This window comes from Chanodichthys erythropterus, chromosome 19, assembly GCF_024489055.1.
Source record: "Chanodichthys erythropterus isolate Z2021 chromosome 19, ASM2448905v1, whole genome shotgun sequence".
NCBI lineage: Eukaryota > Metazoa > Chordata > Actinopteri > Cypriniformes > Xenocyprididae > Chanodichthys > Chanodichthys erythropterus.
This window is the reverse complement of record NC_090239.1, coordinates 9346505-9370992: the sequence shown is the minus strand read 5'-3', so window position 1 is coordinate 9370992 and position 24488 is coordinate 9346505. Positions and strand designations below refer to the sequence as shown.

General features: G+C 36.0%; 1 protein-coding gene across 8 annotated transcripts in view; it reads left to right on the top strand.

Moving 5' to 3' along the window:
* Positions 1-871: 871 nt before the first annotated feature.
* The window catches only part of qki2 (QKI, KH domain containing, RNA binding 2), a 42328-nt gene continuing 18711 nt past the window's right edge, over positions 872-24488 (top strand). For all 8 annotated transcript variants that reach the window (XR_010892604.1, XR_010892603.1, XR_010892602.1 and 5 more), the window contains exons 1-3: positions 872-1597; positions 14156-14298; positions 22376-22492. Coding sequence is in view for 5 of the 8 variants with exons in the window: in XM_067368740.1 (XP_067224841.1) it covers positions 1456-1597; positions 14156-14298; positions 22376-22492 (402 nt within the window). In the remaining 3 variants the exon portion in view is untranslated. The remainder of the gene's footprint in view (positions 1598-14155; positions 14299-22375; positions 22493-24488) is intronic.

Sequence of the window (24488 nt, the reverse complement as noted above, 5' to 3'; positions counted from 1 at the left end):
ATTTATTAACATCTTGTCCAACAAAAGATAACGTTTTATCTCCAAACTCACGTCAGAACAACAGCTGAGCATCCTTCTGTGAGATGATTTGGCTTCTTACACAGAATAAGGCAGTTGTGTGTTTATTACTCATGTTTAATCAATCAAAGCATTTAAATCTTCTGTTTATTCAGCTACAGCAATATGACTCGTGTTATCTTCTTCTGCGGCAGGGCATATTTGCGAGTTTCTCGCAAGAGCGCCCTCTGGCTTTCAAATGGAGAAGCATTTACTGTGGATCACAGAGCCGTACAGCTCTGAAAAACTGTGCATAAAATAATCGCAGCCTTTGCCGAATCGTGTGTGGTTTAATTGCGATAAAACGTTTCAGAAAATGTTCCATGAACAATGTAGATTTTTTTTTGTGTGTGTGTGTGTTTGTATTCTAATGTTTTGAGAACATTATTAAAGATCAGATAAATTTGAATGAATGTCCAAGCGTTACTAGAAGAACGTTTGTTCATAACTTTGAGAGAATATTAGCCACATTTCTGAGAATGTTCCTTGTTAGCTATAAGTATTGTGAATTGAATGTCCAATTACATATTTGCATATTCTCAATATTGCATTATATTGTTCCAAACTGTAGGCTATTTTTAATGGGAATGTTTAATTAAAAAAGTTTAACAACAATAGTTAGGCTATAGCCACTGGCTGGCTGTCCATACAGCCTGAGTCTGTAGAATTCACAATGACTTTGATTTAAGAAAAACGTTGTGAATGGGAGCTCCTCATCACGTATGTGTACAAGTTTGTCTTCATCTGCGTGAGAGAGGGAGAAAGGCAGACTGTGCAGGTTTCTCCTCCCATTGGCGACTTCGCACGATGGCAATGTTGAGCAGTGTAGGGTTGATCATGATCATGTGACAGCAGCTTTGGGAGAGAACGGCACTGAGCACAGAAACATCAGGCGCGACTAAAGGAGTTTCCACAGCGCGAGAGATAGAGCCTACAAGTGAACACTGCCCCTGCTTTAAAACCGTTATTCAAGTGCTCTGAAACACATCGACGGTCGGTGAAAAAGTCCTGTGGAGAAGCTATTTCCAACAGCCTGGATAAAGAAAGGTTTGGTGGCGATAAAACATACTCTGTAGAAGAGGAGAGACGCACAAATCTCAGCGGGCATGCGGGAGTTTTTGGAGTTATTTGACTGCAAACATTCTACAAGCAAATAAGAACTTTCGCGCAGATTCGTTTCGTTTATTGCGTCATCAGTTTTTTTTAAACTGATGATTGAGGGTGATACAAAGTTGCAACTCTGTGTTTGAAAAGTAGCAACATCGAGTCAGAAGTTTGGAATAAAACGGAAAACATATCAAACCCCTCCGTTTGCGTTTTTGCTGGGGGCTGTCGTGTTTTCCCAAAGCTTGACGCATTTTTTTTTGTTTTAGTTTTTTTTTGGCCAATATTTTAAACATGGTTGGGGAAATGGAAACGAAGGAGAAGCCTAAGCCGACTCCTGATTATCTGATGCAGCTCATGAACGACAAGAAACTGATGAGCAGCCTGCCCAACTTCTGTGGCATTTTCAACCATCTCGAGCGACTGTTAGATGAAGGTGAGGTTTCTAGTATATATTTTATCAAAAGAAAGAATTAATGTGTTTGGAAGATCTGCGGATACTCCCAGATGTATCCTAAATATGTCAGTGTTGTATCTTGTTGTAAACAAGCTCTTAAGTTTGTTGTATAAATATCTTTTGATGTATTATTTTTATTCATCCCAGTGATTCGAGTTTTTCTACTCGTTACAGATTCATTTAGTAAGTAACCTTAGCAAGTAACGCTACTTTATTACGCCAGTGGGTGGCGACAAGTGGGAGTCGTTTTGTGCGTATGATTATGGGCGAGTCTTTGAATCATTTACTCACTGATTCGTTGAAAACATCGAGTCTTTCAAGGCCGAAACAAATCTTATGATACTTTATTAAAATGTCTGTGCTTGCTATCTACTATGAGACTATGGACCTTAGTGTTTATGCGTCAAACAAGAACATAAATAACAGATTTATCACCTATGTTGCAAAAAGCTAGTCATGCTATTTCACGCTATATTAGAGAGTCAAAAAAGTCATTTCTACACATAATCTTTCTCTTTATTGTGAACAAGATTAATTCGGTGCCGCTTCAAACCAACGACTTGGTCAGTGAAGGAGGCGTGTTCTTTCAATTTGTCCAACTAATGAAATGATTCTTCACAGTGCTTACTTTAAAGCAATTGGCTTGTGGTTTAGTCAATATTTGAAGCCAGGGAAAAGGCTTTGATGAACTAAAGATATGTTTGCATGGAAGCAAATGACAACAATTCGTTCACAGACAAGATTTATAAAAAAAAAAAACTTGATTTGTTCACGAACGAAAGAACATGTTTGCTTATCACTACAGAAGTTTGTTCATTCTTTCAGCCTGTAACAATGATGATAACAATCATGCTTGGATGTTTAACAGGCTTCAGAAACATTTTAGACAGTATAATTTCTTCCCCAAACTACCATAGCTGGAAAAAGTTGTTTTTTAGTTTGCTTAAATGAATTAATTACATGACCTGGAAATGTCTCTAATCAAATTCAAACACACTGAGATATTTTGCAGCAAACTTATTAAATCAGCATAGATGCATCCCATCACAAAATATCATTACGGGCCATTGCGCAGTTGGATGATACTCAGATTTGGGGAACTGCTGGCTGTAATCGAGACTAGCCTACTTGTTTGTTTTTGTGAATTTAGAGGTAGGGCTATTTTTAACATATATATACTACAGTGGCACATCATCGGTCTAGGCTCTCCAGACCTGGATGGTATTGTAAAACAAGTTTTGTACTTAAAGTGGAAAGCTTGAGTTTGCTTAGAGTTGACGCACTTCTAACACACTGCAGAACGCATGTAGCCAGCAGTTTTCCTCTGAGAATGCAGGGGAAGCTGAGGATGTGATAACAGAATCACTTCTCTCTTTCTCCTTCTCATTCTAATCATACAGCCCATGGCCCTGGCTTATTTCATTCTCAGTTTATTGCTGATAATCCAGTGTAATAATATAAAGGTTAGCACTGCAATACTTTCATGGGGAGAAGGGTGATCTGTTAGATTTATATCCACAGTATCTTGCAATCCATATTAGAGTGAATTCAGTCTGTCTGCTTTGTTGTTACACACAATCCCTCTAGATTCATCATAGCTCACCCATAGCTTGTGGCATGTTGAAGTATGTGTCATAAATAAACTCACAAAACTTGAGGGTTTTCAGTTCCTCTGTTTAGAGCTTATTTAGCCTTGTCTGTTTCGTCAAGCAAATTGCAAAATGGTTGTAGCTCTTGAAATGTTGATTGTTAGAAAAATGTGGAATTACAAAGCTTAGCTTTCTTTGATCTCGCTTTCTTCTCACTATCGCAGAGGGGATCCAAATCACAAACTGCATTTTGCATTGCTTTATTGTCTCATATATTTTCCTTGTATGAGGATCCAAGTTCTGTCAGGTTATTTTAAAGAGGTTACTGTATAATAAGCTTGGTATTTTGCTTTTCAAACACTCATTGCATTTTATGATGCCAGAGAACTTCAGTTTTCAAATGTGTTCATTTTTTACCTAAAATTCAAGTCAAAGTGACAGTTTTTAGTTGCTCTCATAGGTTTATCTCTGCATTATTTAAAGGATTAGTTCAGTTCTGAATTAAAATTTCCTCAGACAGTTACCAATGGGTTTAAGGTCCAAATTGCAGTTTCAGTGCAGCTTCAAAGGGCTCTACTCGATCCCAGAAGAGGAATAAGAATAAAAATAAAACTAAAGGAATAAAAGGAATAAAATAAAAAGGAATAAAAAATAAAAATGTATATACTTTTTTAATGCGCCACGCATTATGTTGAAAGGTCATGCCTGATGTAGGCATAGGCAGAAGTACCACAGTAGGGTGAAAAACGTTTCTCTTCCATTTTCAAATCATCCGATATCATTGTTTTACTTTTTTTTTTTTTTTTTTGTAAGGGCTAAGGGGCCTTTACCTTAGTCTTTGCCCATTCGCTTTGTATACACTGGATCGGTACTTCCACCTATGTCATGCAATGTGTGCAGAGCAGTGCAAGACGAGCATTTGTGGTTAAAAAGTATATAGTTTTAATTTTTTTTTAGAAAATGGCCAATCGTTTTGCTAGATAAGACCCTTATTCTTGTAAGTCGAGTAAACTGCAATTTGGACCTTAAACCCAGTGAGCCCCACTGAAGTCCACTATATGGAGAAAAATCTTGGAATGTTTTCCTAAAAAAACCTTAATTTCTTTTTGACTGAAGAAAGAAAGACATGAATATCTTGGATGACATGGTGGGGGTGAGTAAATTAACAGGAAATTTTCATTCAGAAGTGAACTAATCCTTTAAATGTGCTGTTTAGCAATTGTTCTTTGCGTGTATTGTGTTTGTATTCTAAATTAACACAAGCCATTACACATAATATTTGATATTCTGCACTGTGGTGTGTTATTGGTTCTGGGTATTGTAAATCTCCAATGTTGGTTTTCCAAGTGCTGCTCTTTTTTTCTTCTCACTTCTTTTGTGTTCCCTCTGAGGAACATATATTCTGTTGTTATGCAGCTAATTGAATTATTTGAGTAATTAAGCCATCATAGAAGGAAAAAATATCTGGGAGAGGATCCAGAAGCAGTGTTGAACCTCTCTTTGAAAAAACTGGCTTTTCCTTATCTGATTTAGATATAAAAAGGAACTTCACAGCCCCAGGGGGACCTACTAGTGATTCAAAGATGAAGTTGTAGAAAAATGTGCTTTTTTGTTCTTTTTACCGCAACTGTTCTGTCGCCTCTTGTTACTGCGTAGGATAAATAATATTGAGCTTGCGTCAACAACATTGCTCAAATGTTATTGTTGGAGGCGCTTTCAATAAATAGGGTGCAAAATGGGGCCAAAAAAAGTGTTTTCACTAGTTCAATAAATGGTCAACAAAACAAAGTTCTTATCCTTCAGAAAATCTCCAACCTCAGGAGATCAAATAAATATATATATTTTTTTATAAGAGGTTTTATAACAGCCCCCCCCCCCCCCCCAAGTTCTCTAAATACAGTTTAAAACCCCCAATTTAAATTTTTCTTTTTGTAAATTTCTATTAATAAAAGTTAAACAAACCTTGAATTTTAAATTAAAGGCAAAATTTATAAAAACAAACCACATGGATCCCATAAATATCAATACACGTTAAATCAAATTAAATTAAATAGACATAATATATAAAATAAAATAAAATTAAATAGACAATATATAAAATAAACGATATGGTTCACATAAATAAAATAAAAAAATGTTTGTTTTTGTATACCACTTTTTGTAAAGTACTTTAAAGTGTCATTTTTATTTATTTTTTATTTTATTTTTTTTATGTTTCTTTTTATGTTTGTATTTAAGTCTGTCACTTAAATGAGTAATTTGGTTATTTTCGAAATGTCTCCATAGCGTCATGTATTTCCTAAAGGGGTGAAAGTTGCAAGCAAATGTGTTAGGAAAGTTTGAATTTGCACTGGTGCCTCTTGACCTCTGATTGTCCTCGCATTATGGTCTTATCGGTTAAACTGTAAAGCGCGGTGCTCTGGTCACCCCGTCCAAACATAGACCGGAACGTGAGCAATGAAGAGACGCTACTCTGACCTATATGCTTCATATGACCGTGACAAGGGCACACACACAGTTGAGTAGAGCAAAGATCACATGATTCTTCATGAATCTGTCATCACTTCATGACTATTAGAGGTGCTGAATGTTCCTCAGAAAGAGATCATGTGTATGTGTGTGTATGAGAGAGAGTATAAGGTATTAACATGTGTTCCAGGAAACATTTTGTCACCTATAATTGTGTCCATGTGTCTATTATTTAACAAGTTCATAACTGTTCCATATACATGCTCCCTTGAAATGTCTTTCAGGATGAATGCGTGGGAGTGAGTGTAGTTATATGACCTTTTCGTCTCAGAATACATGTGACATCTATGGTCTTTGATTTTGACTGCATTAAGCTATTACCTCCTTAGCTAGGTCCTGTGACTCAGACAGAGCGAGACGCAGAAAGTCTCGGGGGATCAGGGTATGGTTCGAGGGCACGCCGACTAGACAGCTTCCCCCGAATTCTTGGAAAGTGCATTCAGGACAGATGTTGCAAAATTAACATGCACTAAAGGAATCCTTCTGAAAGACTTTTCTGTAGGGAACAGGTGAATGAAATCACTGTTCAGTCAAAAGCTCCATTAGGGAGTCACACCAGTTTGTGCAATTAGAAAATGTTTTAATAAATTCGTATTATTACATTTACATAACTGTTTAAAAGTCTGGGGTCGCTTAGATTTAAAAAATATATACTTTTATTCAGCAAGGACGCCTTAAATTGATCAAAAGAATTTTTTTTTTTTTTTTTTTACATAAATGCAGTCCTTTTTTCCATTCATCAAAGAATCCCGTATCATGGTTTTAACAAAAATATTAAGCAGTGCTTCAACATTGATGATAATAAGAAATGTTTCTTAAGCACCAAATCAGCATATTTGAATGATTTCTGAAGGATCATGTGAAGATGGATGCTAATTAGGAATAACTTACATTTTACAATATATTAAAATATAAAACTGTTCTATTAAATTGTAAAAATAATGGTGCAAATAAGAGACTTCTTTGCTTTTTTTTCTTTCCTTTTTTAACGCCAGGTTTAGTTATTCAGAAATAAAGCAAAATAAGATGTTTAAGATTCTTTTTTTTTTTTCTAAAGACCTTTAGACTAAATTTGGATTTACTTGGTTAAAAACCTTTTCAAAAGTATCAACAGAATAAAACAAGTTCCTCAAAGGGGTAGAGCTATTACAGTCCAGTAAAATGTTTAATGGACAGTGGTTTCTGATAAGATGAACACTTTGGGAAAGTAATGTGTGAGTCCTGAGTGTCCTATCCGACATCACGTGTAAATGATTGGTTCCCAGCGATTATTAAAAGGGAATATGTTTTGTCCCAATATCAAGATTTATTTTCACATAATTTGTTGTGTAGGCACTGATCCCATTCCGATTGCCATTTATTTGTATGCATTTAATGTTGATCTCAGATCTGTGAAAGGTATAGAGCATTTTACTGGTTTTGTAGATCATGCTTCTTTGGCAGCACTGTCTGGAGACCTTTTTTCAAAAACATTAAAAAAACTTACCAACCTCAAACTTTTGACAGGTAGTTTTTATTTTATTTATATTTTCCAGGACATGATTTTATCCATCAGGAATTTATTGGATCATATAAAGCGGTTACCTTCACAGGTGGTTTAAAAATAAGCAGGCTTGGTGATGTCTGCTGAAATGGAAGTCATTTTAGAGGTCAGCACAAGTTCTTGCATTTTGATTACAAAAACAAATGTTTTTTCAATGAAATATCATTCAGAATTGGCCTCAATTGACTTCTTTCCCAGAGAAAAGCTAAATAAAAACTTGTCCACAAAGGCATGTAACACATCTGGCTTTTGCTGGGGTTTCCCACAATTAAGGGATTTGAGTTTAGGGGTGAATCTCAAACAATATTGGGGAAAAATTGTTTATCTGACTAGATCTCCCTGACCTTCAGACATTTTTTCGCAATAGCCTTTCTGAATGAAACTGCTCTGTTTGGCAGTGGCAGACCTGCACGGAGCTAAAAAGTGACAGTCATAATGTCGTTTTCAGATCAAATCTTAGCTTCTGTGTCAATCCTCATGTCTTTTGTTTTTGTGAAGGTGCTTTTCAGTTGTCTGTGTGTGTCTGTTTTTCTTTGTCTCCCTTTGGCCGTTTTCTTTGATAAGATAACTGTTGATTATCAAGCATGTCAGTGATCTCATCAGTCTCCTGCTCTTTCCAGGCAGCTTTGCTTGCATCTGTAAATACTCAATACTTATCTCACCCTTAACTGCCAGTTTGCCCTGCAGTCGTCTTGACACCACCTGACAATCCCTCTTTCTTTCTCAACCTAAACTTAATCAGCAATCATCCAATCACAACAGCCACGTTACTGCTGACCATCACAAACCGAGTGATAAGCGCATGCTGCGCATTCAAATTTCTCGATTGCTAGGAGAATCAAGATGACCTTGATTGGAAATTGTCATGTATGTGTACTCACCCTCATGTCCTTCCAAATCCGTATGCTGTTTTTCTTGTAGTCAAAAGAAGCATTTGAAGAATCGTAATTGTCACCAATCATTAAAATTCAGTCTATATTATAAGTCAGTTTTGATGAACAAATCAAATGTTTGTTCTTTATTCTCAGAAAATCATATAATATGGAAATCTGGTGCCTTTCGGCGCTTCACATTCTTGTGGCGCATAACATGACCAAACATCATTGACATCAAACTTAGCGTTATGTTTGATTTAAGAGCTATGGCAGAAGGCATGATTTTCAGTGAAAAATGACTTAAATTTGTGTGTGTTTGTCATAGATAGGGTTGGGAATCGAAAATCGATTCCAGAATTCAGAATACTTAAGGTCAGGAATCGGATACTTGCAATAAAATTAAAATTTAGTTTTCGCTTATCGATTCCTGTGTGCACATTTTGTGATTGTGACGCAAAAGAGAACTCAATTCTGCACACGCACATCATTTTCTTTGCGCGCACATGCACAGACAGCCGCCTCTGATATAGTGCGTGATACTGAATTGAGTTCTCGTACGCGTCTTCTTACGCTTGAACGTACAAATACACACAAAATTGTCAAAATATCCTCAAACAGTCGGTTTTGCCTTGAGTAAACATAAACGGTTGAGAAAGTAAACGCATGTCTAACAGTATGTATTGGATCTGTGTATTAGGTCTTAAAGTGACAGCAGCCTAATAAACCTGCTGCTGTCTGTGTATTTAATAATATTAATCAAACAACAAAAGAAAAGAGAAATTTGATTTAATAACTTTAATAAGGATTAATCAGTATTTTATTTATAAAAAAAGAAAACTATGCAGTGTTTTTTGATTATAATTTCTGTACCTGAAATTTGTATTTATTTGTGCTATTGTTAATTAGTTTATTTGTTCTTATTTTATTACTGTTTAGTAGTCTTAAATAATGTTTGAAATTTATATTAGTCAGTCCAGTTGTTTTTGCTGTGGTATTTTTGTTTAGACCATAGGAAAATGAAAATGTTGTTTAGGCTGCTGATTTTTACCAAAAGACACAGTCACACATTTATATCAAAAATATTTATTCTAAGTGTTTTTAACTTAATGGAATCAAAAGTTGATAAGAATCTGAATCGATAAGTAAAATCAAAATCTCTAAAATTCAAAAGATACCCAACCCTAGTCATGCATGGCTATCGCAATTATATTTTTAATGCAAGGAAGAGATGTTAACACGGCAAGCATTCAAGGTGCTGTTATTTAGGATCTTTCATGGATGATGCATTTAAGTCATATACTCTAAAAAATGCTGGGTTGTTTCAACCCGAATTTGGGTCAAATATGGACAAACCCAACCATTGGGTTAAAAAATGCATTTAAAAATTTAACCCAATGGTTGGGTTTGTCCATTTATGACCCAAACTTGGGTTGAAACAACCCAGCATTTTTCAGAGTGTAAGTTATTGGTTAAAATGACTGTAGTTCCAGATGAAATATATCTGCTTTCACCACAAGTATTTGGGCTGAAAACAGCTTTCAGTTTGGAGATATATTCTCAGAGCAAAGGGAAATATTGTTCTTTGATGTATACATTTGTTTTTACACTGTCACTAACAGCCTGACAATTGCAGTAACTGTGCTATCTGCTCTCTGTGAAAAAGAAAGAGTCATCGGACAGTTTCCTGGCAGTCAACAATTATCCAGATGGTTTCACGGTTTGCGGTCTACTCTTTCATCCCTCTTGCAACCTTTTCTTGCTTTTATTTATTTATTTTTTACCTTTCTTTATCACGTTTCCTCTGTTCATCTCAGCGTCTCTCCTCTCTCCCACACTGCCACAGATGGTCAACTCCACTGTCTGCGTGTTAGGGACTGAAATAATCTGTTTCTGTTCCAAAATCTTAAAACTCTCTGGTGCCTGACGTGCACTTTACCGTGGAGTGCTACATAAAATATTAATAATTAAATAAAATGATTTTAACCAAGACTCATAAATCAGTGGGAACTTATAATTAGTCATTGCAGAAATACGAAAATATATTTGTTGTGATTAATTAAGAATGGGCATGATGCATGAGTAGCCAATAAAATGGCAATACTGTGAAATATTATTACATTATTATTATTTTTTCTATCTAATTAGTGCTAAACGATACATTGAAATGATCAAAATATTGCAAATGTACTGCATATCGCAATGGCTTACAATAACTAAATGATTTTAATATTATATAATTCTAAGTGTTAGGTTGACGCAGACAGTAGAAAATTTTAATACTATATTTTCATTTATTCCTGTGATTGCAAAGCTATCATTACTCCAGTCTTCAGTGTTACATGACCCTTCAGAAATTATTCTAATATGCTGATTTGGTGCTCAAGAAACATTTCTTACTATTATCAATGTTAAAACAGTTGTGCTGTGCCGGAAACTAGACATGTCATTTTTATTCAGATAAAGCAAATACTTGCGTGCTTGGATGATATTTCTGTTAAGTATTTGAATAGACAACCTTGTGATTATTTGTTCATACTATTTGTGGTTGTTTTTCTTGTTATCTCCACTTCTGTTGTTTGTATGAATTTGTGTGTATGTGCACACACATCTTTTCAAACCTTATGTAATGACACACACTGTGAAGCAGTGTTTGGTTGAGTAACCGCTTTGTCTTTATCCAGCGTCCAGCATGGTCTGGAGACCGGCAGCTCTCACAGGCAACAACACTTTTGTTCACTAAAAGACCAAGGAATGTGTCTGACATCTCACATTAAATCACACTTGTTTTCCTGCCAGCACATATCTCTGATTTCCAATTCTTTGTTTTAAAAAGTCAAAAGTTTCAGAAAGTCTAAAAACTGCATCCAAATTTGCCTGTTTGAAATTGATATAGGTGCAAACTTTCCATGGCTGACACTGAAAGTGTGAAAAATACTAAAGGTGTCAGAAGAAGTAATTTAAACCAGACGCATGACAGTGTGTCATTAGTAAATAACAGCAACTGAATAGGTTATCTGTAGCGCTGTGTGTTTAGAGTGCAGGATCTGCTGGCATTATGGAGGTGATATTTATGTCTCAGTGATGTAGTGGCTGCTCGCTCGCAGCCATACCAGACCAAGTGTATCATACTGTAGTATTGGACAGTTAGAATCAGATGACAGTAAACAAACACAAACTGTAATCAGAGTCGTCTTGCGCTCTCTCTCTCTCTCTCTCTCTCTGTCACACACACATGTAAATGATGGTCTGCAGCAGCAGTAGGAAGGACTATCTCACTGTCTGTGTATGTAGTGTTTTGCAGTGTTGACCAGTCGCCTGTAATGTTTGTTTTTAGTGCACTTGAAGCTTGTGCTAATAACAGTCAAACTGGGGGTGGAAAATTATATATCTTATGTCACCTCAGCTGTTCTGCAGAGAGAGAGAGAGAAAAAAAATAATAAATGAATATATATTAAGTTAAAACGGATTAGTATTTATTTGATTGTTTTTTTTTTTTTTTATTGCTTTTCTTTTTATGTATTCTGCATTTTTATTTTAAATGAGTAATTACCATTTCAACCAAATAGTGGTTGTTTCCAAAATGTTACAAAATGTTTAGTGTTTTCACATTGATATTTACTGATTGAACACTAGGAAGATAGATTTTAATATTGATCGTTTTCATTTGCACCAATATATAAACCCAATATGTAAAAGTAATTTTTCAAGATTATTTTTTTTAATAATTAATAATAATATATGAAAATAGCATGCAAAGAAATCTGTGAAAATGTGTGTGATGACTCAAACAAATAATTGAATTTTGAATCTATTCTTTTAAATGGACAACAGAAAGAACTGATTCCCAGAATTGAATCAGGCTCGCCCCTGTAAACCACTTTTTTTGCTCCTGAATTTTAAAACACACAAAGGTATAGTTCTCACAAAAAAAGGAAAATTCTGTCATCATTTACTCTTCCTCATGTTGTTTCAAACCCATAAGACCTTTTACAAGATGTAGATCAAAATATCTCACAGATCATTTAGATCATTATAGCTTGTCAAATTTGGCCCTATTTGGGTGTGAGCAAAAACACGGCCCCCTTTCCAGAAGAGGGTGGAGCTTTAACAGCTCACGCTTCAGTTGCTCAACAACAACACAGCTGGAGAATGTCACACAGCCAAATCCAGCATTGAATTTACCCTCGTTTGTGAAGGAGTCTGGCGTAAAAGGACAGCATGGCAACAACACTCTACTACAACAACTCTTCCTCTTCTCTAAAGTGGCCCAACATGGCCTCCTCACTCCCTTTGTTGCGTGTTCCCGGGGGAAGGGTTGATGTAAATGTTGGGGTTAGTGATGTCACCATCCCAGGAAGAAGCTCGTTGTAGTCCCTACCAGCCTTTTGTTGTAGTCCTTAAAAAGCAATTTCTGTAAAAAAAAAAAAAAAAAAAAAAAATCTCCCTTTGCAATGAACTTTGAGCATTGTAACTTTTCAGATGCTGTTTATGCTCAAACATCAACATTACACATTAACTAAAGTTAAAAAAGTGAAATCATAATCAAGGACTCCTTAATGCATCAAAAAGTACATCCATATACATATGAATTGAGCTTTTTAATACAAGTCATCTGGAGAGACACGATCACTTTATATGATAAACCGCTTTAATTTAGGCTTTTATTTATATATAAACTTTGATCAACGCTTATACATTGAGCACTGTGAATGCGTCATTTTTGTTCCATCGATGAATGGAAGTCTTGTGAGGGTGAGTAAATGATGGCAGAATTTTCATTTTTGGGTGAACTATCCCTTTAACTTAATGGACAAATAAAAAACATTAAAATTGCAATATCCACAATGTTGCTTTTTATTATTGTCAGCAGAGTCATTGTGAATATTGTATTTATTGCCCAGCCCTTGTGACTCATGGGATAAGTCATACTTAGTCCAAAATGTCAAGACTGTTGGAATGTTAAGCCACAGAGTCGCACAAACCCAATATAAACTTCTGACTGACTGTTTAATCCCCTTTCAACACTCAATGTAAAGTGACTAATTATGCCAATTTCATGTGTAATTCACAGAATGTGTAAATTAATCGGCTTTGAGCAGTTTGAGCTGATGTTTGGATTTGTGCTTCATTGTGGGTTCTCGTATGGCTGGTTTCACTCAGAGGGTTTATTTCATCAGCTTTATTCTGAATGATAGCATATGAAGTGATGAAACCAGTCCTAATGTGACCACGCAGTCTGGATTCATTTAAAACATTGTTTCATGGTAGGAATCGAACACATGGTTCGATGGACCCGTGCCAAGAGCATGTGTTGCATGTAATTGAGTGTAAATGTGCTTACATGCTTGCGTTCACTAATGTAAGGCATATGAAAAGAATCCTGTTTGTTCTTCGGGACAGGGTGGTGGTGTCGGTCGGTGGATTTTAACACCTCCGCATCCTGCCGAGTACTGTTGAGTTATTGCTTATAAGATCTTGTTGCGGTTCTCTGCTTTACTCTGGGAGGATCCTATGGGAGCCCAACAAGCTACAGCTAGCTCAGATCAGGGTTATATTTAGGTCATTTTAATCTGCAGGCCTGGGCCATGCTTTGATGTTGTCATTTTAAACCATATTGTACATCGGTGAAAATACATTCTAATATACTGCTGCTTATTCCCAATATCCTTCAAAGAGCTTTTGTTAAATAATAATCATTGCTTCAGTCTTTTAAGCTGGTCTCTTTGGAATTCCTCGGTTTGGACCAGCGAGCATTCAAAAGCCTGGTGTCTGATTCACTCTTTGTGAATGCACATCATGGTGCGCTAGCTCCTCCATGGCTGGCTGGGCTCTCATGCCCTTTAGGAGTTGTTTTTATATTAAATAGTTGTATTAACTCAAGACTTCTGCAAGTCATTTTTTTTAACAGAAAATACTTTTCTTTGTTTCATTAAAGATCGATGAGGCAACTTTTATGGATTAAACCTCATATAATTGAGTTTTTAATGTGTCTGTTTGACAGAAATTGGACGGGTACGGAAAGACATGTACAATGACACTCTGAACGGCAGCACAGATAAAAGGACTTCTGAGCTCCCGGATGCTGTGGGGCCCATTGCACAACTCCAAGAGAAACTCTATGTGCCTGTCAAAGAATTCCCAGATGTAAGTATTACTTCACTGCTATTGTAACTTGAATCAAGTTTTTAGAAATGTTTGGTTAGTAGCTACACTGTCAGAAAAAAAGTTAGTGAGGCACTGCTCTTAAAAGTACACTTTTTGTATGCCATCTTACCCTAAAGAGTGCATATTAGTACCTTTTAAAGGGTTAGTTCACCCAAAAATAATTTTGTCATCATTTACTCACCCTCATGTCGTTCTAAACCCTTAAGACTTTAGTTCATCTTTGGAATGCAAATGAAGGTCTTTTTGATGAAATCTGAGAGCTTTTTGTCCCTCCGTTGACAGCAACTACCACTTTGATGCTTCAGAAGAATTCATAAAGAGATCGTAAAACGAATCCATATGAATTGAGAGGTTTAGTCCAAATTTTCTGAAGAGTCACAATCGCTTTTTATGATGAACGGATTTTATTTAGGCTTTTATTCAAAGATAGGCTTAAACATTGATCAGCGAACATGGGCAGAAGCTCAACCGAACTTGCTTGATGCGTGAAAACAAACCTCATTGGTTTTTGAGGAAGCTCAAACGTGCTGCGTAACACACATGTCAAGCGAAGTATGTTTGAGCTTCCGTTTACCACAACTGATATGCGAGTTGATGAATGTTTATATTTGAATAAAAGCCTAAATTCAATCTGTTCATCATGTAAAGCGATTGTGTCTCTTCATTTGGATTCGTATGGATTAGTTTTACAATCTTTATGAAGTTCTTGAAGCATCAAAGTGGTAGTTGCTTAGCTGTCAACGGAGGGACAGAAAGCTCTCAGATTTCATCAAAAAGACCTTCATTTGCTTTCCAAAATGAAAAGTCTTGGAAAGTTTGGAACAACATAAGTAAATGATGACAGAAATTTTGGGTGAACTAATCCTTTAATGCTGGTTTCAGACTACATGATATCAGCCCGATTTTGGCACGATCCGTTTGAGGTAGAGTGTCATTGTGATTTTTAAATGTCACACATCAGCTTTCAAACATGGCAAAATGAAAGAGAGATGGCGAGTGCTGATTGGTTGTGAAGCAACGTGTACTCTGACGTGTTACTTGTCTATGACACAAGACTTTAGGAGTCAAAATTATATAATCTGACTCAGTGATTATCGTAAAAGACAAAAATATTGTGTAGTTTGAACCTGGCATAAAATACTAATAGGTGTATATATGCACACCTAATATACTAATAGGCAGTCTGTCTCATTAAGGCTACTGCACAGTAACAATCTGTTGTACCCCTAAAGGTATTTTCTACAGAATCAACACATTTATGCCAATCGTTTGTAATAAAGGCAGCAAGTAACAAGTAGAAAGCCATTTCTGTGACACTAATGGCTCCCAGAATTGCAAAAATAATGTTTAGCCCTGTCCTAAAGTCCTTGCTGACTTCCTCGAACGTGTAGACTGTCGGGTAGTAGTTTGTTGAATCTCCGTCAGTGTGGGCATGTTTATGCGGGCAAAGCAGATGATTTATAGATTAAAATGCATTCAGTCATGTATGTCCACAACATTAACACTCTGAGGTCTGACGGTATCGCCGGCGATACCACCGTGGTTTTTTTCTTATCAGTGTGAAAGAGACTCAAAATACTCCGTCAATGTTGCACATACAATTAAGAGTTATACACCATTTTAATCTGTGGAATATCTTCTTTCATTTGTGTACACTCAGAGTAAAAACAGAATGTTGTGCTTTTTGTAAAATAAAGAAAACTAACATGATGCGTGATCTCTCCTCTCCCTCTGAACGAACTCCAATCTGATAGTTCTCAGAAAATGAACTGTAACTTAGTGAATACTAATGACAAAAAAATTACACTTATGTCTAAAAAAACGTTAAGATGTCAGGTTTTAAATCATGTAAGTCAAATCGAAAACAAACCTTCTGTGTTTATGTAATCTGTATGAAAAGAGAGCCATGTCAGAAGACTGTGATTCAGCTCATTATCCGCTAATGCGGCCACGCCCACGGAGCCAGCGCTATTCAGACGCTAATTCAGTCAATACATGCATTCATTATCTCAATCGTGTATTTATTGTCTTGAAAAGTGTTTATCTGGATGTAAAAGTCATGGTTAGCGATCTCTAGAAGACATGCAGTTACTTCCTGTTTACTTGTCTTCTACAGATGAAGTTTAGATGAGTTTTTGTTTCTTTAGCGCCCTCCTGCTGCAGTATGTATTGGAAACTCCATTCATGGAATAGCCTCTTCTTCTTTTAGATGAATTTGTGGACGAAAAATGCACATAGCGCCCTCTGACTTCAAGGATGAATTGAAAACACCAGCGCTCATAGTAATGACAGTGAATATTAAATAAATATAACTCCTCTGTATAGAAAATTGACATAAGCATATGAGAATCCAATATTTCTCCAAATGTGCATGCTTTTAAACTAAAAGCCTATATTCAGACTCTTTGCATCACAGAAATACATTATATTTTAAAGTATAATATAAAACCATAACTTTATATTGTAATAATATTTTTCTGTATGTTTCATATATCATAATGAGCTTGAGACATCACAGAAGGTTTTTTTCACAGCCTACCTGACTGAAATGCCTCATTAATATGCAAGTAATTTCAGCTCATTACTATCCAATTCTTTTGTCTTCTCAGGTGAGAATGGCCCATTTTCAGTGGTGATTCACGCCTCCTCGCATACTGTGTTTCTTGGCAAAAAGTGTCTTACAAAAACTAAATCAATATATTGTTTTATATGAAGGAGTAGGCAGCATAATTTTTACATAATTTTGAAGCAAAAACTCTAGTCTACAACCTCCAATACCCAGAAGTCTTATGAACACAGATTTATTATACTTTTTTTGGCCTTATTTCAGTGACTTAAGTTTTTTGTTTTTTCAACAACCACGCATAAATGTTATTCCTTCAAAAACACAAAAATGTACATACATGTTCCTCACATATTATTGTAGCCTAGTTTGTGCTGAATACAGTGTAATGACACTTTTTCCATTAATATGTTTATGAACAACTGAAAAAAGCACAAATGTCAGGGCATGTCAAAAGTTCTCCAGGCCCCAAATCAGCCTCAGACTCCAGAGGGTTAAGGTCAATAAAGCTGCTTTACAGAACATTATTATTTTGATAAGATCATTGCCACTTCATGGTATTACTGGAAAAGTCATGTACAAAAACTGCATTTTGTACCTCCTGAAATATGTTTATTGAGGGCTTAAAATGCACTTTGACAGTGCATGTAAATAAAGAGAGAGACATGTATTAGTGTTAAACACATGTTTTTGTAGATTACTCAAATGGCATAAAATTGGTAAATTGTCCATGAAAACACATTTATATCAAGTCTATTATCACAGGTATATCCTCTGGGATTTTTTTTGCACTTTGATTGTCTTACCTTAGACATCGACTCAGGGGAGCATGAGAAGCCTGCAGCAGATTGATCCAATTAACTCGTCTCTACCAGGACAGCAATAATCCAAAGATAATAATTAGCATGGTAAATATTGCTTAATACTGCAAGCCTAGGCATTGTTTTACTCACAGCTTGTGCTCCTTATTTGAATGCATTGTGACTGTCGAATCTTGTATGCAAGGGAAGCTTTCACACTGTTTTCGGAAAACATAATTTATACAGTCATCAGGCCTGAGAGTGGATTATGTGAGGAGCCCGATCTGAAACATTTGTATATGAACTGAACAAAGTGTTAGGATGTACGTTTTCAGTAGGCGAATATCTGGCTCGTTTGATCTTGACTGGGTTTAGGGTTGAGACTGACTTTAAGGAGACGTTAAGTAGACGGAGGAGTGTTTCTGGCTGTCAGCTCTCACATTTCTACCCTTTTAAAGAACTGATAAGAGTGATAGTAGGGTCAGGGTTAATCGAGTTTGAATGAGAGATGCGTAACTGGGGCTTCTCTCTTATCTCTCGTTTAGTTATAATTAACCTCTGTGCATTGTCCTCTATATAAGGATAAAACCCAACCAACTACTGACAGCACTCGAACAAGTGTGCGAAATTGACTTGTTTGAAAAGTATGTGAAATTGGAACTCCTAAAATGCAATGCATCTCATTCTGATGCTGTTCTTGCATCAAGTAAACACATTTTGAAGAAAGAAAAGCTTTTGAATAGATTAGCCTGATGGATGACAACACACAGGAACTTCCAATTTGATCTCTGGGGTCTTGTGTATTAAAATGTGATACATTTTGACAACCTGCTCAGAATTTCCCATTGTTGAGTGACTTATTGAGGTCACAAAATTCATAAAGCAACAAAGTCATTTGGAGCAGCACTATATCAGCAGCAATAGGTCTTGTTAATGTGCAATATTGCCCAATTATTGTGATTATTCAGGCTCAACGGTAGGGATTTTTTGGGCCTATTGAGATGTTTAATTGCCTTGCCAACATTTTCACTGGCCCTACTTCAAAATAAGGAAAATTTTATTCTCTGGCAAAATACTTTTAAATAAATGTACAAAAAATATGTTGCTGAAATAAAACTAAATAATGCCATTTCAACATAATTCAACTTCAACCAGCTAGAGTTATGTTTAATCTACTACATTCAATTAAGTTTTCAGTGTTCACAGAAAATCTAATGTTTAAGTTTGCAAGGTTAAAAAAACAAATGTTCATGATTAGCAAATGTAAGATACTGTTATTCCTTGTTAGTTTTTATCGCTTTGTTGCTTTGCCACCACCTTTTATTCCTCTTTACACTTTGTTGGCCGTTGTCTTTTAAAGATCAGTTGGGGGCACAACAAATCTTATCTTATTTGCAGCCATCAATCATCAGGCTTGTTTTGAGAGTGACTTTGCTCCCCTGTAATAGAACTAGAATTCCGATAATCCCGCGGGAACCTGTCAGGGTTACCACCATCCCACAATCGGTGCCAAGTACGGGTGAGAGACATGCAGGTCACTGGCCTTTCTGTCCTCCGTCGCCTTTTGGAGAGAATGATCTAGAACATTATCCCTGTCTGAATAGTCTGTGTGAAAACAAATGTGGACTTTGATGAGGAAATGGGTGGGGTGGGGAATGATGATTAGTTTTCTATTCTACATGCTCTCACTGTCTCTATGTAAAGACAGTTCAGAGTAATTCTGAGGCCGTCGCTTCAGTCTGTCATCCTCTTCCCACTCTTTTCACTCTAGCTGTCGACTGGTAATGAGGTTTTTCCAGTGCTTCATTGTTCATTGAGAGCCTCACACTTTAGATGAAGTTATTGAAGTTGTTAAAAATCACAAAAAAGACACTGTTTACTTTTGTTAGCATTTTGTGGTGTTTTCTTTTTTTTTTTTTCTTAAAGGAATAGTTCACTCAAATCAAATAGTTCAGTTAAACCAAAAATTATTTGACATTTTTGATATATTTTTACTAGTGGGTGCAGGATACTATAGGTCATTTATGTAAGTGAGGATGGCAAAATAAAGTAAACTGTGACATATTATAACCCAAAAAATCTTCATACAGTGGACTACCAGTAAAATTGATAAAAATTTGGAACCAAAAATTATTCAGACACTTTGACCTGACCATGTTTTGCTTCAGCGTTATCTGGCATAATTAAGATTATTTTTTTCTGACACCATTTAAACCACTTTTTTAAACTACAGTGAATAAACTGTAATAATGAATGAAATGTTCAAAGTGTCTGAATAAATTTTGGTTTGACTGTATTTGAATTTCTTCAGATGAACACCAATGAAATAAAATAAGATTTAGACAAAAAAAAACAAACAAACAAAAAAATTACACCCATTATATGGACTCAGTTTTTTTTATGTTCAATGCTTTCAAATGTTTGGTGTCGGTAAGATTTGATAATGATGTTGAAAATTCAGCCTTGCTATCACAGGAATAAATAATTTTAAAATATACTAAAATCGAAATCAGTTATTGTATGAATTGTTATAATATTTCACAATATTACTGTTTTACTGAACAAATACAGCCTTCATTCAAAAACATTAAAAAACCCAATCCTGTGTACAGTTGTACTTTTTTTCTTAATTTTTTTCCCTAATATCCACTTTTAAGGTTAGTATTTTTGTGCTGAAAACACACAGAAAGTATTTCCATCCTCTCTCTGACCCTTAGAAATTTTTTTATTTTAATTTTATTTCATTTTTTGTATTTATTTATTTATTTTTTGCTGCTGTCCCTTTAAGAAAAATGAGAAACTGTGTCTGATCCGCTTGCAGTCCGATCTACCCCGGAAAGGTTAGAATCAAATCATTTGTGTGATTTCATATGTGACTGGCAGAAATTGCACCTTACAGCTTTAATCAGCATAACGTGGTAAATTATACAGTAGCAGTCATTTCAGTCATCTCATCTCAGTTACATAGACCAGCGGTGACTCGTGATCTCACTGTTACACGGCTTACCAATCAGAATGACAAGAAGGTAGCTAGAAACATCTCGACTGATTAAAAAAAAGTTCAGTAAGTCAACAGTTGCACAAACATTGCTTAAAAACACAAAACTGCAGTAGCACAAGGACACAGACAGATAGACAGTGCCATCTATGTAAAGATGAGCTCATCTCTAAATATACGGCACAGAGAGCCAACGTCCCCAGCAGCTGTGAACGGCCCAAGAAGAGCTTTAAAAGGAAGAGAATGCATTGTGACCCTGAGAGAGATGCAGCTGCCTGGCTTATCACTCAACCCTTGTGACAGATAAGGTTAAATGCTGAAACAGCGACGCTGCCACTGGCCCACAAATGCCAAAAAGCGCAGTGTTCTGGCCTCGCTACTGTTAAAGGTGCAGCGCCAATAAATCACGCTGTGGGTCGAATCACAGCTTCACTAATCATTCAGTTTGCTTGACTGGTGGTTTTCCTATAAGACGCGACAAAACATAATTTATAAAGTTTACAGTATTTGATTAATGGGTGATATTATTACAAAGTAAACACTTGGATATCGTATTTTTGTTACATCTGAATTAAAAGGATTTTAATAGGTTAGTTCACCCCCTAAAATTACAATTCTGTCATTAATTACTCACCCTCATGTTTGTTCATCTTAGGAACATAAATTAAGATATTTTTGATGAAATCTGAGAGCTTTCTGACCTCCCTTTACACAGCAACGTCATAACAAATTTCAAGGCCCAGAAAGGTACTAAAGACATTGTTAAAATAGTCCATGTGACTATAGTGGTTCAACCTTAATGTTATGAAGCGACGAAAATACTTTGTGCGCAAAAAGTGTTCTCGTCACTTCATAACATTAAGGTTGAACCACTGTTCAAAGCTCTCAGATTTCATCAAAAATATCTTAATTTGTTTTCCAAAGATGAATGGTCTTACAAGTTTAGAATGACATGAGGGTAAGTTATTAATGACAGAATTTTATTTTTTTCATTTTAAGCAGAAATCATGTAAAAAATCAATCCGAACATGACATTGCTTTGGACTAAAAAACAAGCAAGCACTTTCATGTACATCCTGTACCTCTTCCAAATAATATTGGCTGCTAAATATGTTAGGTATTTGTGTTTATATGACTCTTTGACCTCCTTTGTTAGGTTAAATTTGTTCCATGTGACTTGTGTCAGTGCAGGAATAGGGTGGAGCACGGTAAAGGCTTCCCCGTGGCAAATGGTACATTCCAAAACCGCATTTGGTCTCTAGATGTTCCCCTTTCAATAAAAGGGGATTAAACATTCCACACATTCTGCCAGGGTTTACAGAGTCCCTTTGATTGAATTATACAATTATGTTACCATGCTGCAGTTTACGTCAAGCTCTGCCAAAGCTTCCATATGGGAGAACCATTAGCTGAGGGGATGATGGTCTGTGTTTTGTAACCTTGAGGATGTGACTGTGGCTGCCTCTGTCTCTCAATGCTTGCTGTTTTTTACTTTTTTAACTAAGTTAAATAATTATGTAATGATTAAAATATCTGAACTATGCACAGTGGTAGAAACGCACTTCATTCAGTCACATCAAGACTGCAAAACAAATGATTTCAGATCCGTCTCAGATTTTCAGCAGATGTGTAAAATGCAGATGTTTTCCACTGAAAGAACTCTCGTTTTCTCTACCTTTTGATGTCTCTTCACAGTTCAATTTTGTGGGAAGAATCCTGGGGCCACGGGGCCTGACAGCCAAACAACTGGAAGCAGAGACGGGCTGCAAGATCATGGTGCGAGGCAAAGGATCCATGAGAGACAAGAAGAAGGCGAGATATTTTCTTTATATTTATTTTTCTTTTGTAATTTTTTTTGACTGATCTTGTTTCTTTTTACTGTTTTTACCTTTTTATTTCCTTTTAATGTTTTATTTAAATGTCTTCTTTCTTTCTTTCTTTCTTTCTTTCTTTCTTTCTTTCTTTCTTTCTTTCTTTCTTTCTTTCTTTCTTTCTTTCTTTCTTTCTTTCTTTCTTTCTTTCTTTCTTTCTTTCTTTCTTTCTTTCTTTCTTTCTTTCTTTCTTTCTTTCTTTCTTTCTTTCTTTCTTTCTTTCTTTCTTTCTTTCTTTCTTTCTTTCTTTATTTCTTTCTTTCTGTCTTTCTTTCTTTCTTTCTTTCTTTCTTTCTTTCTTTCTTTCTTTCTGTCTGTCTTTCTTTCTTTCTTTCTTTCTTTCTTTCTTTCTTTCTTTCTTTCTTTCTTTCTTTCTTTCTGTCTTTCTTTCTGTCTTTCTGTCTGTCTGTCTGTCTGTCTGTCTGTCTGTCTGTCTGTCTGTCTGTCTGTCTGTCTGTCTGTCTGTCTGTCTGTCTGTGTCTGTCTGTCTTTCTGTCTTTCTTTCTGTCTTTCTGTCTTTCTGTCTTTGATGATGGAAGAGCTTGTGAGCTGTGTTTTTACCGCATGTTTTATAGTGAAGACCATATACTATCTTTGCGACAGCGCATAACTAATAGATGCCAAATGGAAGGAGACAAAATCCAGGCAATTCCATTTTAATGGAATTCCTGACGGAGTCTGCATGGCCTTCCCAACTGTAGAACTGAGGCAGACGGATCTGCCTGCCTCCAAGGCTGCCTGACACAGAGGAAAAATGACTTGCATTAAAATGAAAATGAGTGCTATTAGAGAAAGGAGAATTCAAGCTCAAAGAACAGAATACTGTTTCACTTCCTTGCAGTGTCTCCTCCTACACCATTTAGTCCAGGTTTTTAGCTAACAGTTTGGGCATGTTGCAAACATTCGGTACTTTAAACCAGCATAATCAAGAACAGAGCAAATAACTACTAAAGGCTGTTATGTTGTAATAGCATTGGTGCTTTTCAAAGGTGTTTGATGTCATCCTGTTTGATTTCAATGTGGTATTCAGACACTAGCAACTACCATTCAGGCCTGTTTTCCACTCCCACACACCAAGTCTGTAGTAGTGATCCACAGACGGATCATCAAATGTCTCCTTTTTACATAATAGAAATCACTTGTTTTATCAGTTTGAGACTGTTGTGGATACACCATTCCTCAGCGCAATTCTTGTGCCTACACAGACATGCACATAAAACATTAAGAGCATACACTGTAATATATTGGGTTAGTGGCATTGATGAGATTCAGACTGATGGGGAATTAATGGAACACAATGAGCTGCGATGCCTTAGGCAAAGTGCCATTCTCTCACTGTATTGCACAATTTATGTCTATCACACCAGAGATACTTATACTTATTTGTACTGTAGACGGAAAAACAGACTGGTGGCTCAGCATTCTTAGCCAGACTGGGTCTTGCAAATCTAGGAAGTGCAGAACAAACAATTGAAACTGAAAGTTTAAACCTCAGCTGTTTCTAAAAGTTTGACATAATTGTTTTCTGACAGCAGCCACTAAGGTTGTACAAAAGGCTGCTGTCATAATAGCATGTCAAAATTAAATCTGTAAAAAAGGGGGTTTGAATATTGTGTTAAAACGCTGGATTGTTAAACATCAAGCCCTGTAGTGTTCTGCAAACTTATTTTCTGTAACACTGAAGCTACTCTGACAGCAGAGCGAAAATTGTGCATAAATCTTGTGAAAAATTATGGCAATCAAGGAAGAGAGAAAAATAAGAAGTTACAGCCGGGGGCAAACAAGTCAGGCGTCAAATGGAGATGCCATCTGCATCTGTTCTCTTTCTCTAAATTAGATTTACTGTCACATTTCCTGGAATAAACTCACAATAGGGTTATTTATTTATTTTTATTTTTTTTGGCTGTGAAAGGTGTTCATAATTAAAGCGTGAATTT